The sequence below is a fragment of the Bufo bufo genome, chromosome 5, assembly GCF_905171765.1.
Source record: "Bufo bufo chromosome 5, aBufBuf1.1, whole genome shotgun sequence".
Lineage (NCBI taxonomy): Eukaryota > Metazoa > Chordata > Amphibia > Anura > Bufonidae > Bufo > Bufo bufo.
Window position 1 is genome coordinate 156,946,735 of NC_053393.1, and position 17,780 is coordinate 156,964,514.

At 43.3% G+C, this 17,780-nt stretch overlaps 1 protein-coding gene across 1 annotated transcript in view; it reads left to right on the plus strand.

Annotated features, from left to right (window-relative positions):
* Positions 1-17,780, plus strand: part of LAMA3 (laminin subunit alpha 3) — a 248,482-nt gene that overhangs the window by 73,732 nt on the left and 156,970 nt on the right. Inside the window, exons 11-14 of the mRNA XM_040434293.1 lie at positions 5,372-5,437; positions 9,102-9,239; positions 11,689-11,823; positions 15,790-15,924. Coding sequence (XP_040290227.1) covers positions 5,372-5,437; positions 9,102-9,239; positions 11,689-11,823; positions 15,790-15,924 — 474 coding nt within the window. The remainder of the gene's footprint in view (positions 1-5,371; positions 5,438-9,101; positions 9,240-11,688; positions 11,824-15,789; positions 15,925-17,780) is intronic.

Consider the following 17,780-nt stretch of genomic DNA (forward strand, 5'->3'; position numbering starts at 1 on the left):
CACTTCTTACATATTGCAATCCCGCCGATCTCTTTTGCAGTAGTTCTGGAGCTATCTGATCTGTTCCGGCACTATCTGATCGGCTTGACAAAAGTGGACTGAATCACTGTGTTTTGGATTTATATCTATTGCATACATATATATATAATTTTATGATTAATAAATAACCTATAGTTTACTGCCTTCTGGAGTGCTAGTGCTATCGATTTCCTTTTCTTTTGTATATGAACTGAAGAATCCTTCTGCTGGACACCGACAAAAGATTAGGTTGTTTTTTCCAATAATTAATGATGCTGCGGCTTTCTGGGCTCCGTACTTCTGGAACGTAACACACAGTTAAATACACTATCACATATAGCTGTGACATGCTTATTTAAAGCTTGGGAGCAGTGTTTCGCAGTACCCCTGAGGAAGCCGCAGAGCATGGCGAATTGTGTGGGGACTCTTCAGACCTGACCCACTCTACTTCTGTTACCTATTTTGCCTATATTCAATACATTTCATTTATTTATTGGTCCTTTATTTCATGACAGCTTTCGCTCTTTTCCAATAATAATTTTACAAAACTTTAAATTTACCCGGATTTTTTATGAATAGAAAGGCAAGAGTTGACAGAAAACTAATACAATGTGGCTGTACTTTTTATTATTAAATTCAGGTCCCATGCACACCACCATATTGGATGTGGACCCATGTATTTTGGTGTCCGCATCCATATGTCCGTGCTGCCGTTCCGCAAAGATGATAGAACATGTTTTATTTTTGTCCATTTTGTAGCAGTTCTACAAAAGGGCCCACGGAAAGCGTGGGATGAACACAGCTAGACTGCAAAATGGATACAGTCGTGTGCATGAGGCCTCTCAAAGATGTCCATTAAAACAAAGCAAAAAAAAATATCCTTATTCCTGTAGCATTGGTGATTACTGTAAGGGTACTTTCACACTTGCGGCAGGACGGATCCGACAGGCTGTTCACCCTGTCGGATCCGTCCTTCCACTATTTCGCCAGACCGCCGCTCCGTCCCCATTGACTATAATTGGGACGGGGGCGGAGCTCTGGCGCAGCACGGCAGTGCACGGCGAAAAGGCCGCCGGACTAAAAGTCCTGCATGTCCGACTTTTTAGTCATTTTAGTCCGGCGGCCTCTCACCGCGAACTGCCGTGCTGCGCCGGAGCTCCGCCGCAACCCCATTATAGTCAATGGGGACGGAGCGGCGGCACAGCGAAATAGCGGAAACACGGATCCGACAGGGTGAACAGCCTGTCGGATCCATCCTGCCGCAAGTGTGAAAGTACCCTAAGGCTACTTTTCCATCACCGTTGTGAATTCCGGTGGGGCTGTTCCAGCAGAGACGCTGCCGGATACAAATCGAATGCCTGCCGGCTCCATTAAGTCGGCCAGACACAAACCACTGAATGCTGCAGTTTGTGTCAGGGTGATTTTCCGTCTGTTTGCCGAAACAGCTTGCCAGGGTTTCACACCTCCAGTAGCATGCAGCGGTGTATGTCTGACCGCTTGTCTTCCGGAACAGTGTACCGATCTCCGCCGGACCCTATTAAACTTAATAGGGTCGGCGGGCATTCTGTTCGAAGAATTCTGTCAGGCTGTTCTCTGCCAGAACAGCCTGCCGTAATTCACAACGGAGATTTTACTAACTAGTTCCCCCCTCTTCTTCAGAGAAATTTGCCTGCCTTTTACCAGATAAGGCTACTTTCACACTCGCGTTTTTGGGATCCGTCATGAATCTGCAAAAACTGATCCGTTACAATAATACAACCGCATGCATCCGTCATGAACGGATCCGTTTGTATTATCTGTAACATAGCCAAGACGGATCCGTCATGAACTCCATTGAAAGTCAATGGAAGACGGATCAATTTTCTATTGTGCCAGATTGTGTCCATCCCCATTGACTTACATTGTGTGTCAGGACGGATCAGTTTGACTCAGCTTCGTCAAGTGGACAGCGAAACGCTGCAAGCAGCGTTTTGGTGTCCGCTTCCAGAGCGGAATAGAGATTGATCGGAGGAAAACTGATGCATTCAGAGCGGATCCTTTTCCATTCAGAATGCATTAGGGCAAAACTGATCCGTTTTGGACCGCTTGTGAGAGCCCTGAACAGATCTCACAAACGAAAAGCCAAAACGCCAGTGTGAAACAGATGTAACTTTCCATTAAAATCTACAGTCAGGTCCATAAATATCGACACAATTCTAACATTTTTGGCTCTATACACCACCACAATGGATTTGAAATGAAACAAACAAGATGTGCTTTAACTGCAGACTGTCAGCTTTAATTTGAGGGTATTTACATCCAATCAGGTGAACGGTGTAGGAATTACAATAGTTTGCATATGTGCCTCCCACTTGTTAAGGAACCAAAAGTAATGGGACAGAATAATAATCATAAAACTTTCACTTTTAAATACTGGGTTGCAAATCCTTTGCAGTCAATTACATCCTTAAAGGGAACCTGTCATGTGGATATTTGATTATAATCTAACTAATTATATACAATCATTAACTACTAAAAAGTACCTTAGATGTATTCACTTACTGGTGTGACAGATGGTTACCTCATAATATACACACAAAGATGCCGCATGCAAATGAGCTGATTTGAGTCCAGCGTGATGTCATTGAGTCCAGCGTATATTTAATTCAGAGCTATAGCCACTCCCCTGCCCACCTGCTGCTGATTCATATGGAAAATAACTGTCATTCAGCAGCAGGTGGGCGGGGAGAGTCAGGAGCTCATGAATATTCAGGACTCATCATTATCAGCTGGAGCTTTTCAATACAAGATGTTGGCAGATTGACTGGGTCAATTAAAGAAAGTGAACCAGCATTTTGCTAAAAGAATCAGTCACTTATTTATGTTGCCCTTAGTTAGGACACCATAAAACTGGTGACAGGTTCCCTTTAAGTCTGGAATGCATAGACATCACTAGATGCTAGGTTTCATCCTTCGTGATGCTTTGCCAAGCCTCTACTGTAACTGTCTTCAGTTCCTGCTTGTTCTTGGGGCATTTTCCCTTCAGTTTTGTCTTCAGCAAGTGAAATGCATGCTCAATCGGATTCAGGTAAGGTGAATGACTTGATCATTGCATAACATTCCACTTCTTTCCCTTAAAAAAATGCTTTGGTTGCTTTTGCAGTATGCTTTGGGTCCATCTGCATTGTGAAGCGCCGTCCAATGAGTTCTGAAGCATTTGGCTGAATATGAGCAGATAATATTGCCTGAAACACTTCAGAAATTATCCTGCTGCTTTTGTCAGCAGTCACATCATCAATAAATACAAGAGAACCAGTCGGCCATACATGCCCATGCCATGACAATACCACCACCATGCTTCACTGATGAGGTGGTATGCTTAGGATCATGAGCAGTTCCTTTCCTTCTCCATACTCTTCTCTTCCCATTACTCTGGTACAAGTTGATCTTGGTCTCATCTGTCCATAGGATGTTGTTCCAGAACTGTGAAGGCTTTTTTAGATGTCGTTTGGCAAACTCTAATCTGGCCTTCCTGTTTTTGAGGCTCACCAATGGTTTACATCTTGTGGTGAACCCTCTGTATTCACTCTGTTGAAGTCTTCTCTTGATTGTTGGCTTTAACACACATACACCTAACCTCCTGGAGAGTGTTCTTGATCTGGCCAACTGTTGTAAAGGGTGTTTTCTTCAGCAGGGAAAAAAATGTTCGGTCATCCACCCCAGTTGTTTTCCGTGGTCTTCCGGGTCTTTTGGTGTTGCTGAGCTCACCGGTGCATTCCTTCTTTTTAAGAATGTTCCAAACAGTTGATTGGCCATGCCTAATGTTTTTGTTATGTCTCTGATGGGTTTGTTTTGTTTTTTTCAGCCTAATGATGGCTTCCTTCACTGATAGTGACAGATTCCAAATGCAAATAGCACACTTGATCCATTCTGGTTACAGCTTGTAGACACAGGAGATACTGTCTCTTCCGCTTTGAAGGAATTCTTTAACATTAATTCTGGCTCAGCCAGCCCCAGTACTGTCTGGGAAACCATGAAAGCCTACACAAGGGGCATTTATATTAAACTGATTAGTGCCCACAAAACTAATAGCAGGTCATTTCATATTGAGCTCTCTAATAGAGTCCAAGCTACGGAGGCCATATATATAGCTAATCCAACGGAGGCAAATGCTGCGAGCTGGTTAGAAGCGCAGGAATTATTAAAAGAGCACCAAACTCATAGGGCGGGAGAGAAACAGTTCTTTACGCAGCAGAAATATTATATGGAGGGAGAAAAGGTTGGTCACCTTTTAGCCACAGTCATTAGGGGGCAGGAGGGCCCCTCATGTATCCCTGCTATCACGGATACACAGGGGACTATGGGGGGTGATGAGAAGGTACTGGGTGTGTTTCATGCCCACTTTGCTGAGGTATACAGGTCCAGGTTCCAGGTTATGGCGGGAGAGAGGGATAACTATCTGCAGGCCATCCAAATGCCATATTTGACAGATGACCACAGGAAGATGCTAGACGGTGACCTTCAGCTAGAGGAATTGGAATTGGCGGTGAGGTCTATACCCAATGATAAGGCGCCAGGGGGAGATGGGTTACTAGGAGAGTTTTACAAGAAACATCAGGAGGTCCTTCTCCCGCACCTTCTATCTGCGTTCCAGGACTGTATAAGACTGGAGTGTTGCCGAGTTCCACGAGAGAGGCTATAGTTGTAGTTCTTCCAAAACCCGGCAAAGACCCTACTAAAGTAGATTCGTATAGGCCTATCTCCCTTCTCACAGTAGATGTCAAAATATTGGCAAATAGCACACTTGAAATGAACTCTGGACTTTATCTGCTCATTGTAATTGGGATAATGAGGGAATAACACACATCTGGCCATGGAACAGCTGAGAAGCCAATTGTCCCATTACTTTTGGTCCCTTAACAAGTGGTAGGCACATATGCAAACTGTTTTAATTCCTAAACCGTTCACCTGATTTGGATGTAAATACCCTCAAATTAAAGCTGATGTTCTGCAGTTAAAGCACATCTTGTTTGTTTCATTTTAAATCCATTGTGGTAGTGTATAGAGCCAAAAATGTTACAATTGTGTCGATGTCCCAATATTTATGGACCTGACTGTATGTTGCTGTTTTCTTGCCTAAGGGCTGTTTTCAAGAGCATTAGGTGTCTTGTAGGTAAGACCTCCCCTGATTAGGCATTTATCATAACAGTGCAAATTGATGATCCCAAGGGATTTCTTTTGCACTGCATGGAATAAAAAAGATGGAAACATCAGCACAGAAATGTTTTTGGGAATGTACGTTGGCACTTTTCTCTTTCAGAACTACTGTCCTCAGCTAAATATGGGAATTCTATAATATATTTGTTATTTTCAGGAATTCCTTTTTATCCTGTTCCTACATCATCAATTCCTGTGGAACCGACTGCTGGAAGCATACAAGGCAAGATATTACCATTATCTGTAAAACTATAGTTTGTAGTTACAGGAAAACACATTTATCACAGCACCATGAAGTCAGCATCCTCACCATACGCCAGCGGTGTGATTCCATACACACAGAACTGCCACAATCATTTACCGTATATTTATCTCATGCTGCAGATATACAGTATGCCACAAATCTATAGTGTACTCGCAAATCAGGGTGTGCAAAGTAAGCCATTGCCTATTGCCCCCATATTCCCAACAAAGTAACAAACTTAAACCACCCAGAACTATTTAGCAGGCATTTATATGGTAGAAGTATTCAGAAATTGAACTGCAGCATCTTGTGGGAACCTTTTAGCGGTATTATGTAGGGAGAATTATTTGGATAATACATATATAGTGATATTATGTGGGCTGTATATGACATTATTATCGTGGCAGTTTTGCTTGTGCTGAAAAATCTTTATTGTTGTCATGGTCCCTATTTTCTGTAAAACCGGCCCTGAATGTGTCTCCTCTTTCCAGACAACTTCTTAATGGAGTTCTCCAGGCTACAGATATTAATGTCTAATACCTAGTACCCCCACCGATCAGCTGATTTGGGGTTACCGCGGTGCCGGATACTAACAGTGTACAGGGATGAAGCAGATACTTTGGAACACTATGTGGTTTTCAGTAGCAGCATACTGGAACTCAACCCACTCACTTGAATGGGAGCTAAGCTGCAGTACACCGGCACAGCCACCACACAGTATACGGCGCTAACTGTCTCCTGCACCATACACTGTATAGTCTCTGGAGAACAGCTGATCGGTGGGAATATTGGGTGTCGGACCCCCATTGATCTGGTATTGATGACCAATCCTGAGAATATCTGTAGCCTGGAGAACTCCTTTAAGCCTTTGGTTCTCCGTGGAAAAATGACAGCTTAGGGTGGGTTCACACTAGCGTTAGGGATTCCGTTATGGCTTTCTGTGGTTATAACAGAAAATAACGGAATACCCAGACAAAGGCATTCCGTTTGCTTTCCGTCCTAATAGAAGTCAATGGGAAAGCATAATGGATCCGTCTGGGTCCCGTTATGCAAGACGGAAAGCAAAGTCCTGTCGACGGGACTTTGTTTTCCATCTTGCATAACGGGACCCAGACGGATCCGTTTTGATTCCCACAGACTTCTATTAGGACGGAAAACAAACGGAATGCCTTTTAAAGGCTTCCGTTATGCATTCGGTCATAATACAGGTCTATAGGCAGAAGAACGGATCAGTCCTTCCGTCTTATGGATTCCGTTATTTTCCGTTATAAGCATGTTATAACGAAAAGCCATAACGGAATCCCTAACGCTAGTGTGAACCCACCCTTAGCTGTTTATTTAGAAGGGAGCTCTTACCATTCATTCTCTGCATGTTTAACCCACATGCATTTGTATGCGACTCCTATTCATCTCAATAGGGGCCATAAAAAAAGTGCATACAGATACAGTAAGAGCACTATTGTTGTACAGTACATGTGCGGGGAACAGAGGGGCTTGTATTCCTTAGTAAAGAAGCAGAACTGAGCTATAAAGGCAGATAAGATATTCTAACTTGCAGGATAGCAGGCTGAACTGGATGGACAGGTGTCTTTTTTCAGCCTTATAAGCTATGTTACTGTTACTAATGGATCATATTCTGCTGCTTTCTTTACAAATGATATAATTAGAGATACACTTTAAATATTGCCATGACTATGTTACGTTGTTGTGCCCTGCCAGCAATGATTGCAGACTTTTCAGTATAATAATTAGAAAGGAAGACCCCAAAATGGACTGATATCGGCATTGCCATCCAGTGCCTGTTTTAGACAAAATGTGGCCCTTGCAAAATTAAAAGTGGGCCCCAAATTCTGAAGTATTGTACCAACAGTCATATTCAGTCAATTTAGTATATTAAAACAAATATAACCACGTATAATAGTTTTAATTTCATTAAAGAAATAGTATATAGTATAACCCCCTCCCAGCCCCAAACTGTATATAGGATAGCACCCCCAGCCCCATACAGTATGTAGTAATACACCCCCAGCCCCACCCAGTATATGGTATAACACCTCCAGCCTCCACGCCAGGGTTCATGCTGACCTAGGCACTTTAGTGCCCCCCCCCACCCTTACTGATGTCCACACAATTTAGCTAGTTAACAGAAAACGCTCCCTAGACCGTCAGCTATCCCTCACTCCCCCATATAACTTCCCCATATTCATGCACACTGAAAGCCAGGCTGCAAAAAAAAAAAAAAGTTTCCTACACCAGTGTTACTAAGAGGCCCACTGGAGTTAGGTGAACCTAGTTTATTAAGAGGGTAGACCTCTTAATAAATTAGGCACCGCTTTCAGCAGTCCATACAGCTGTCTGCTCACTGATGGCATCTCAGTGACAGTGTGTCATGTCACACAGCGGCTCCTACTTTCTCCTTGGCGGTGCCAGTGTCTGTCACTGCCTAAAGCTGATTGGTGGAGCAGCAGTTATCGCTCACTGTAGCTCCACCTATCAGCTTAGCGCTTAGTACCACAGAGGAGAGGGAGGGGAATCGCTCTTCCCCCTCCTCCTCCTCTACCTTGTTGACGCTGCAGACAGGGCTGATTCTAGCTTTTCTGCTGCCTGAGGTGAAAATTGAATGGTGACCCTCCTTCCCGTGCCAAATTCTCAACCCACCCCCCCCCCCCCCCCTTCCAGGAAAATTTAGCACTAACTACTTCTTACTTCCAGTGATGTTTTCTCCTTTGGTGTAGCACTGACCACACATGACTGTGATGTTATCACAGATCCTTCAGCTCCTGCGGTGCATTCTGGTCTGTAGTCACTGCTGTTGTTTCAGTGGTTGTGGACCAGCTGAGCAGGGTGCTTTTTTACAGTTGGGGGCCCTGGGAAATTGCCCTGTTTGCCCCCCCCCCCCCCCCCAATTGCCAGCTCTCTTTACATCCCAATGGAGTCCAGATACTTTGTTGATGGCAGGTTTAATCCATTTATTGTCAGTTTTATAAAAACAGCGCGTTTCAGGACTTTGATGGCAGGTTTAATCCATTTGTCAGTGTATAAAAACAGCGCGTTTCAGGACTGTACCAGTATTTTTCTCAGGCAATACGCTACACCATGTATTGCCTGAGGAAGGGACTGGTACAGTCCTGAAACACATTGCTGGAATCAGTCTATTTTTGGGTTCTCCATGACGACTTTGCACTCCAGACCTCCTCTCCAGCTGGACAGCGAGGCAGCAGCTTACTACCCATAGCGCTTCAGGCCTTTTGCTATATTGTGCCCCTAGCTAGAAGATAAGTAGATTGGTACCAGCTCGTACCTTTTCACCCATGTGCATTTTTTGTGCATTTTCCACTAGACAGTAACTGAAAACTTCTTTACAATAATGTGCCTGGTCTTTAAACAAATCTCCTTCATTTTAATACTGTCATGTCGAGATGCTCATTTGGCTATAAGTCTGCATCTACCCATCAGAAAATAAAGAAGTATCCTGCCAAATAATACAATTTAGAGGTTTTCAAACTAGAAAAAAGGACATGAAATATCAATGTAGGGGGCAGCATATCAAGCAGGGGCAGCCCTCACTTTGATGTCAGTTTGCCCTGACAGGGCATATGGATGAGGGATAGATGTTTTACCATGTCTATCTTCTTTTTGACAGGTTGCCGTTGTACAGGCGCTGGAGCACTCAGTAATAATTGTGACACACTGACAGGACAGTGTCCCTGCCGTGCAGGATACCGGGGAATGGCTTGTGATACTTGTGCCCCTGGATACTTCCTATATCCATTCTGTCAAAGTAAGTCTAAGGCCTCTTTCAGACAGGCGTTGTGGGAAAAGGTGCAGGTGCGTTGCGGGAACACGTGCGATTTTTTCCGCACGAGTGCAAAACATTGTAATGCGTTTTGCACTTGCGTGAGAAAAATCGTGCATGTTTGGTACCCAAACCCGAACTTCTTCACAGAAGTTCGGGCTTGGGATCGGTGTTCTGTAGATTGTATTATTTTCCCTTATAACATGGTTATAAGGGAAAATAATAGCATTCTGAATACAGAATGCATAGTAAAATAGCGCTGGAGGGGTTAAAAAAATAAAAATAAAATTTAACTCACCTTAGTCCACTTGATCGCGCTGCCGGCATCTCCTTCTGTCTCCTTCTTTGCTGATTGTAGGAACAGGACCTGTGGTGACGTCACTCCGGTCGTCACGTGGTCCATCACATGATCCATCACCATGGTAAAAGATCATGTGATGGATCATGTGATGACCGGAGTGACGTCACCACAGGTCCTGTTCCTACAATCAGCAAAGAAGGAGACAGAAGGAGATGCCGAGCAGCGCGATCAAGTGGACTAAGGTGAGTTAAATTTTATTTTTTACTTTTTTAACCCATCCAGCGCTATTTTACTATGCATTCTGTATTCAGAATGCTATTATTTTCCCTTATAACCATGTTATAAAGGGAAAAAATAATGATCGGGTCTCCATCCCGATCGTCTCCTAGCAACCGTGCGTGAAAATCGCACCGCATCCGCACTTGCTTGCGGATGCTTGCGATTTTCACGCAACCCCATTCACTTCTATGGGGCCTGTGTTGCGTGAAAAACGCACAAAGAGGAGCATGCTGCGATTTTCACGCAACGCACAAGTGATGCGTGAAAATCACTGCTCTTGTGCACAGCCCCATAGAAATGAATGGGTCAGTATTCAATGCGGGTGCAATGCGTTCAACTCACGCATCGCATCCGCACGGAATACTCCCCCGTGTGAAAGGGGCCTAGCAGTAGTCAATGCAACAGCTTGCCATCGATTTAGCCCAGCAGGTTCACCTCTATTCAGTCTCTACTATAGGAGCTGCTCAAGTGTTGTGGTCAGGGCAGAGTATAAGTATGAGATGGCGGATTGTGCATGCAGGGGATGCACTGAAAAGGTGAGAAAGGCATCTGACAGAGCCGATCACCTACATTTAGTTGCCTAGAATTGTGACGTTATGCTGGCAAACAGCATATATATGGTACATGAGCTTCAGCTATAGGAAACTGGACAGGGTGCAGTTACCTAAGTAAATGATTAGGCGAGAGGCTGTACACAGTATGGCATGGGGTCCCTGGAGCTCCATACTACAGAGCCATTACCATTCATTCTACTGATGTGTCAGGGTCTAAATTGGGTTTCATTACAGAATCATTCTCCCCTAGCAGCAATACAATATGGCGTCCAGTGAACAGAGCTGTAAAATGCTTGTGTGGATGTTTTGGTTTGCCTCAACAATTGCCCTAAAATAATCCTGTGGTCACATGACCATGTCCATGCCGCTCTTTCTTATTTCCTGTGATGTTATACAGGGGCAGTGATAGGGGAGTGTTTGTGTAACTAGCTGGGTGGGAGGAGCTATGAACCAGCTGGTCATTGTTAGGGGCGGAGCTGAAGCTGTGGCAGAGAAAGGAGAAGTGCATCATGGGTTTGGTTGGATACAGGAACAGGAAGTGCTAAATACAGGATGGAAAGAAACCAGAGGGATTGGTTCACATGGTGAAAACAGGTCAGGAGAGTCCAAACTGAAAAAAAACATGGAGTAGATGTATATTAGGTAAGCAACTACATGATCCTATCTGTTATAAACCATGGTAATCTTGTAAAACCCCTTAAATTCATATAATATATTAAAAATTAAATTAGTTCAAGATAAAATCCTTGAAAAACAAGTTCATCCCACGTGTGCCTTACATTAAAAGGATTTTCCATTAATGAAAACCTCACCACACAGTATAAAAAGCTGACTTTTTATTTCAAGCGCTGATAAACTGGGTCCAAGGTATGAGTCAGGCAGCTGCTTCTTGTGAACGCCGACAGCACCATAGAATCCTGATATACTGCCGTATTGTCCAAAGGTTATTTAACTTCCCTTTTATGATCCTGCACTGGGGCCTATTTCTGGGTGTGAATCCCTCTGCAGATTTTTTATGGTTTTCTAGCCTCATAAATGAACTTAAAAATAGTTTAAAGTAAGAAAAAATATCAGTTCATTCTTACAGGTAAACAGATATTCTCTATTGCTTCAGTCAGTGATGTATTATATGACTGGCAGATTTTCCAGCTCCACAGTGATGGATTTATTTGTTATAGAATGGGCATAGTTTCATGTTGAATTCCTTTTTTGTTGATATTATATTTAATTTCCTGTCAGTGTCACAGAATATAATTTATGGTTTATTCAGTGTATAAGGCCGTTTCCTTTCATTGTTTAGGGTGTGATTGCAATCCTGCTGGCGTGCTCCCCGAGATATGCAGTCCCACAGGAAAGTGCCTGTGCAAGCTTCGAGTGGCGGGGACACAATGTGACCAGTGTCGGCCCGGCTACCATTCATTTCCAAGCTGTAAAGGTTAGTTTCATAATAGCTATTTCATCAAGAACAAGCATGCATATACAGTGGATATAAAAAGTCTACACACCCCTGTTAAAATGTCAGGTTTCTGTGATGTAAAAAAATGAGACAAAGATAAATCATTTCAGAACTTTTCCCACCTTTAATGTGACCTATAAACTGTACAACTCAATTGAAAAACAAACTGAAATCTTTTAGGTAGAGGGAAGAAAAAAAAATAAAAATACAATAATATGGTTATATAAGTGCGCACACCCTTAAACTAATACTTTGTTGAAGCACCTTTTGATTTTATTACAGCACTCAGTCTTTTTGGGTAGGAGTCTATTAGCATGGCGCATTTTGACTTGGCAAGATTTGCCCACTCTTCTTTGCAAAAACATTCAAAATCTGTCAGATTGCGAGGGCATCTCCTGTGCACAGCCCTTTTCAGAACACCCCACAGATTTTCATTCGGATTCAGGTCTGGGCTCTGGCTGGGCCATTCCAAAACTTTAATCTTCTTCTGGTGAAGCCATTCCTTGGTTGATTTGGATGTATGTTTTGGGTCGTTGTCATGCTGAAAGATGAAGTTCCTCTTCATGTTCAGCTTTTTAGCAGAAGCCTGAAGGTTTTGTGCCAATATTGACTGGTATTTGTAACTGTTCATAATTCCCTCTAGCTTAACTAAGGCCCCAGTTCCAGCTGAAGAAAAACAGCCCCAAAGCATGATGCTGCCACCACCATGCTTCACTGTGGGTATGGTGTACTTTCGGTGATGTGCAGTGTTGTTTTTGCACCAAACATATCTTTTGGAATTATGGCCAAAAAGTTCAACCTTGGTTTCATCAGACCATAACACCTTTTCCCACATGCTTTTGGGAGACTTCAGATGTGTTTTTGCAAAATGTAACCTGACTTGGATGTTTTTCTTCGTAAGAAAAGGCTTTCGTCTTGCCACTCTACCCCATAGCCCAGACATATGAAGAATACGGGAAATATTTGTCACATGTACCACACAGCCAGTACTTGCCAGATATTCGTGTAGCTCCTTTAATGTTGCTGTAGGCCTCTTGGTAGCCTCCCAGACCAGTTTTCTTCTCTTCTTTTCATCAATTTTGGAGGGATGTCTAGTTCTTGGTAATGTCACTGTTGTGCCATATTTTCTCCACTTGATGATGACTGTCTTCACTGTGTTCCATGGTATATCTAATGCCTTGGAAATTCTTTTGTACTCTTCTCATGACTGATACCTTTTAACAATGAGATCCCTCTGATGCTTTGGAAGCTCTCTGTGGACCATGGCTTTTGCTGTGGGATGCGACTAAGGCCTCATGCACATGACCGTTGTTTGGGTCTGCATCCGAGTCGCCGTTTTGGCGGCTCGGATGCGGACCCATTCGCTTCAATGGGGCCGCAAAAAATGCGGACAGCACTCCGTGTGCTGTCCGCATCCGTGGCTCCGTTCCGCGGCCCCGCTTAAAAAATATAACATGTCCTATTCTTGTCCACGCTTTGCGGACAAGAATAGGCATTTATATTGCCGGCGCCCGTTCCGTTCCGCAAATTGCGGAAGGCAACACGGGCGGCTTCTGTTTTTTGCGGATCCGCGGTTTGCGGACCGCAAAAAACGGCACGGCCGTGTGCATGAGGCCTAAGAAAATTTCAGGTAAAACCAACTAGAGCAGCTGAACTTTATTTGGGGTTAATCAGAGGCACTTTAAATGATGGCAGGTGTATGCTGACTCCTATTTAACATGATTTTGAATGTGATTGCTTAGGGTGTTATAAGAGGGTGTGCACACTTATGCAACCACATAATTTTTTTTGTTTTGTTTTCTTCCCTCTACCTAAAAGATTTCAGATTGTTTTTCAATTGAGTTGTACAGTTTATAGGTCACTTTGAAGGTGGAAAAAGTTCTGAAATGATTTATCTTTGTCTCATTTTTTCACAGCACAGAAACCTGACATTTTAACAGGGGTGTGTAGACTTTTTATATTCACTGTAGGTGAAGACTTACTACTACTGTCTAGACAGCATAAACAGGGAAAGGCAGTCTAAGGGTCCATTCACACGTCCGCAAAATGGGTCCGCATCCGTTCCGCAATTTTGCGGAACAGGTGTGCACCCATTCATTTTCAATAGGGCCGGAATGTGTTGTCCGCATCCGCATTTGCAGATCCACACTTCTGGTTCCGCCCAAAAAATAGAACATGTCCTATTCTTGTCTGCAATTGCAAAATGCGGAACACACATTGCCGGTGTTTGTGTTTTACGCATCCACAATTTGCAGATCCGCAAACACATACGGACGTGTGAATGGACCCTAAAGATGTGCCAAATTTTTCCTGGTAGCTCACGCTGTATGATAAATTTGCAGTTTTGGCACAGTGCTAAAACTAAAGCCATGCCTCATTTCCTTAAAAACTCTTCGCTTTCCCACTAAGCCATGCCCATTTTCCAAGCACGGCACAATAAGTGCCTAAGACTCTAAGTAAATGTGGTGTGCAGCATGGCGCATTTTCATTAGTAACTTTTTCTCTTATTGTTTACTGCCCCCTTCATTGTTTACCACACACAGGTACCCATACATTTTGTAGTGGGTACGGTATGCCTGGCGCTGCAGCCATTTGCAGCGTAGTCCTATTCAGGTGCACTATCAGGAACAGTCACTAACAAATGTGCACAGCTGTGCCTGGTAAACAATGAGGGAGAAGCAGCATTCCCCAGCGGATCAGTGGGGGACTGAGAGTTGGATTCCCCCTGATATTGATGGCCTATCCTAAGGGTAGGCCATCAGTGTCAAAGTCACCTTTATACACCTTTTTACAACAGTCACTAAGGGGCCTTAGGCTGGGCCACCACCTAAATGATACCAATGAAAACTAAAAAGTATCCCTTATACAGCTTTGTAGAAATAAAAAATAAAAAAATTAAGGGTCTTGGGATGAGGCGATGTAAAAAGATTCTCTTCTTAAAAAAATGTGTTTTTATTGAGCAAAAATAGTAAAATGTTAAAAAAATATGTATTTGGTATCGCTGTAATCGTACTGACCCAGAGAATAAAGTTATCATGTCATTTATGCTGAAGAATGAATGCCTCAAAATTTATAACGTAAAAACTACTTTTTTTCTATCCCCCTCCCAGAAAGAGTTAATAAAAGTTAATCAGTAAGTTTTGTGTACCCCAAAATGGCATATTTACTATCATATCGTGCAGGATGTATTGTATCTTTTGATCTGTGATTTTTATTTTTTTACACCAAAATGGCAGCATTAAAAACTACAACTTGTCCTGCGAAAAACAAGCCCCATACGACTACATAGACAGAATAGAAAAGTTGTAGCTCTTGAAAGGAGACAATGAAAAAATGTGCTTGTTCGGTAAGGGCCAAAACAGGCAGGTTGGCTGTTCACTAAAGGGTTAAGATTCTGTATCTGTAGGTTAACTACAGTTATATGGAAAATCAGAGATAACATATTGCCATCATATGAATTGTGTTTAAAGAGTCATCCCACGATTAATGAATAAAAAATTAAATTCAGACATCATATAGTACATGACAATACCTTTCTAATAAAGCTAGAACCAGCCGTGTACCTCACATGGGTCCAGGGATCTCCACAATAATTCCAATTGCTCTGCTAGATTTATTTAAAGCTGGCAGCTCAGAGGAGGGGGGGTCCTTTCTGCTGCAGCTGTCTTCCTATGACAGTTGAGGTTGGAATTGAGCATGTGCTTCCACCTGAACAAGGTGGACAGAGAAATTAGACAAAGAACAAACAGCAGGTGGCGCTATACAGATGCATTTTATTGAATAACTCAGTTGCTATACTAAATGTTTAAATGCAATGACAAAAGTATTCAGATCCAGGGGCTGGTTTGAAAACGCCTGAATATTATTCATGTTACAACCCCTTTAAATGGCAAACTCAGGTGTCATGCTTTGACCAATTCAGCCTCATTTTTCTTTTAACACTAGAATGTGACTGTGATATGATTGGCGCCGCAGACCCTTCATGTGGCTATAATGGAGAATGTCAATGCCGCCCTCACTATTCTGGACTGACATGTAATCAGTGTTCTCCTAATTTTTACAACTACCCGGCTTGTAGAGGTAAGTATAACCGACCATCATAATGTGATCAATGTGATGATAAGACCAGCAGTGCAGGGAGGTATCACAGTATATCATGCCCTTCTGCAACATTGCTTCTTTGCCATCCGAAACCAGAGACGGGCGAGTCGTCTGAATAAAATGTTTGTACTTTAGGCTCCATTCACACATCCGTAATAATGGGTCCTCATCCGTTCTGCAAATTGCGGAACGGCCGCGGACCCATTTATTCTCTATGGGGACAGAATGAATGCGGACAGCACACAGTGTGCTGTCCGCATCCGCATTTCCGGAGCGCGCCGCCGATAATCCGGTCCGGCAATTGCGGACAAGAATAGGCATTATAATATGGGGGTGCCGGCCGGGTGTATTGTGGATCCGCAATGCACTACGGACGTGTGAATGGACCCTTATTCTGACTTCTTTATACTTTCTAGAAGCATTCTGGCAGGTTTGCTTTGTACGTATAATGCTAGCGACCAGTTACAGTCGAACAGTGTAGTTTGCATTATCCCCGCTCATTTGCACCCATACATTTTGAACTCTTTTATGATGAAAGGCTGTGTCCATGACCCCAGTCTGACTACTAAGAGGTAAACTACAGCGTTGCTTCATTTACGTATGAAATCCCTCCTGAAAGCTCAGAAATCCCACCCTCCCCACCCAGCTCCTCCATTTTAGGGTACTTTCACACCGCGTTGTTTGATTCCGGCAGGCAGTTCCGTTGCCTGAACTGCCTGCCTGATCAGGCAAACTGTATGCAAACGCATGTGATTTTTTCTGACTGATCAGGCATTTTTCCGACTGATCAGGATCCTGATCAGTCAGAAAAATGCCTGATCAGTCAGAAAAATGCATTGCAATACCGGATGCGTTTTTCTGGTGTCATCAGGCAAAACGGATCCGGCATTTTTTTTTTTTTTCATTTTTAAAGGTCTGCGCATACGCAGACCGGAAGGACGGATCCGGCATTCAGGTATTTTGAATGCCGGATCCGGCACTAATACATTCCTATGGAAAAAAATGACGGATCCGGCATTCAGGCAAGTCTTCAGTTTTTTTCGCCGGAGATAAAACCGTAGCATGCTACGGTTTTATCTTTTGCCTGATCAGTCAAAATGACTGAACTGAAGACACCCTGATGCATTACTCTCCATTCAGAATGCATGGGGATATACCTGATCAGTTCTTTTCCGGTATAGAGCCCCTGTGACGGAATTCTATGCCGGAAAAGAAAAACGCTAGTGTGAAAGTAGCCTTAGTTTCTCTGTATGCCTCCTCATACATTTCTGCCTTAGATAAGGACCAGGAGTGCATACAGTGATTATCTGCGGAGTTATAAAACTCCTCTGACTCACACTGTCTATACCAGGGGTGTCAAAATCATTTTTGCCAAGGGCCACATCAGCATTATGGCTGTCTTTAAAGGGCCGTTAGTAATACTGCGACTGAATGAATGTAACTATGCCAGTTAGGTGTAGCTACATTTATCGTCTGTTGGAGGCAAACCATAAGGCTGATGTTAACATATTGTTGAATAACACAAAACAGGTTTGTAAAACATCCTTACCTATTTTTTTTTTGGCCTGGATTTCTGACACTGTTTTGCCCCCACAGAGCCTGCTGTCATATTGCCCTCTCTGAGCCTGCTGCCAGATTGCCTGCACAGAGCCTGCCGCCATATTGACCCCAGAGAGCCTGCTGTCACCAGTTGTATTTAGCTCCATTCCTGCTCCATGTGGGCACAAAAAGAAAATGGCGACCGGCAATCATCTGTACTCTCACCTATACCTTCCTGGCCGCTAAGCAATAACATTGCTACGCTACCACTACATAGCATGGAGGTGAAGCTATGG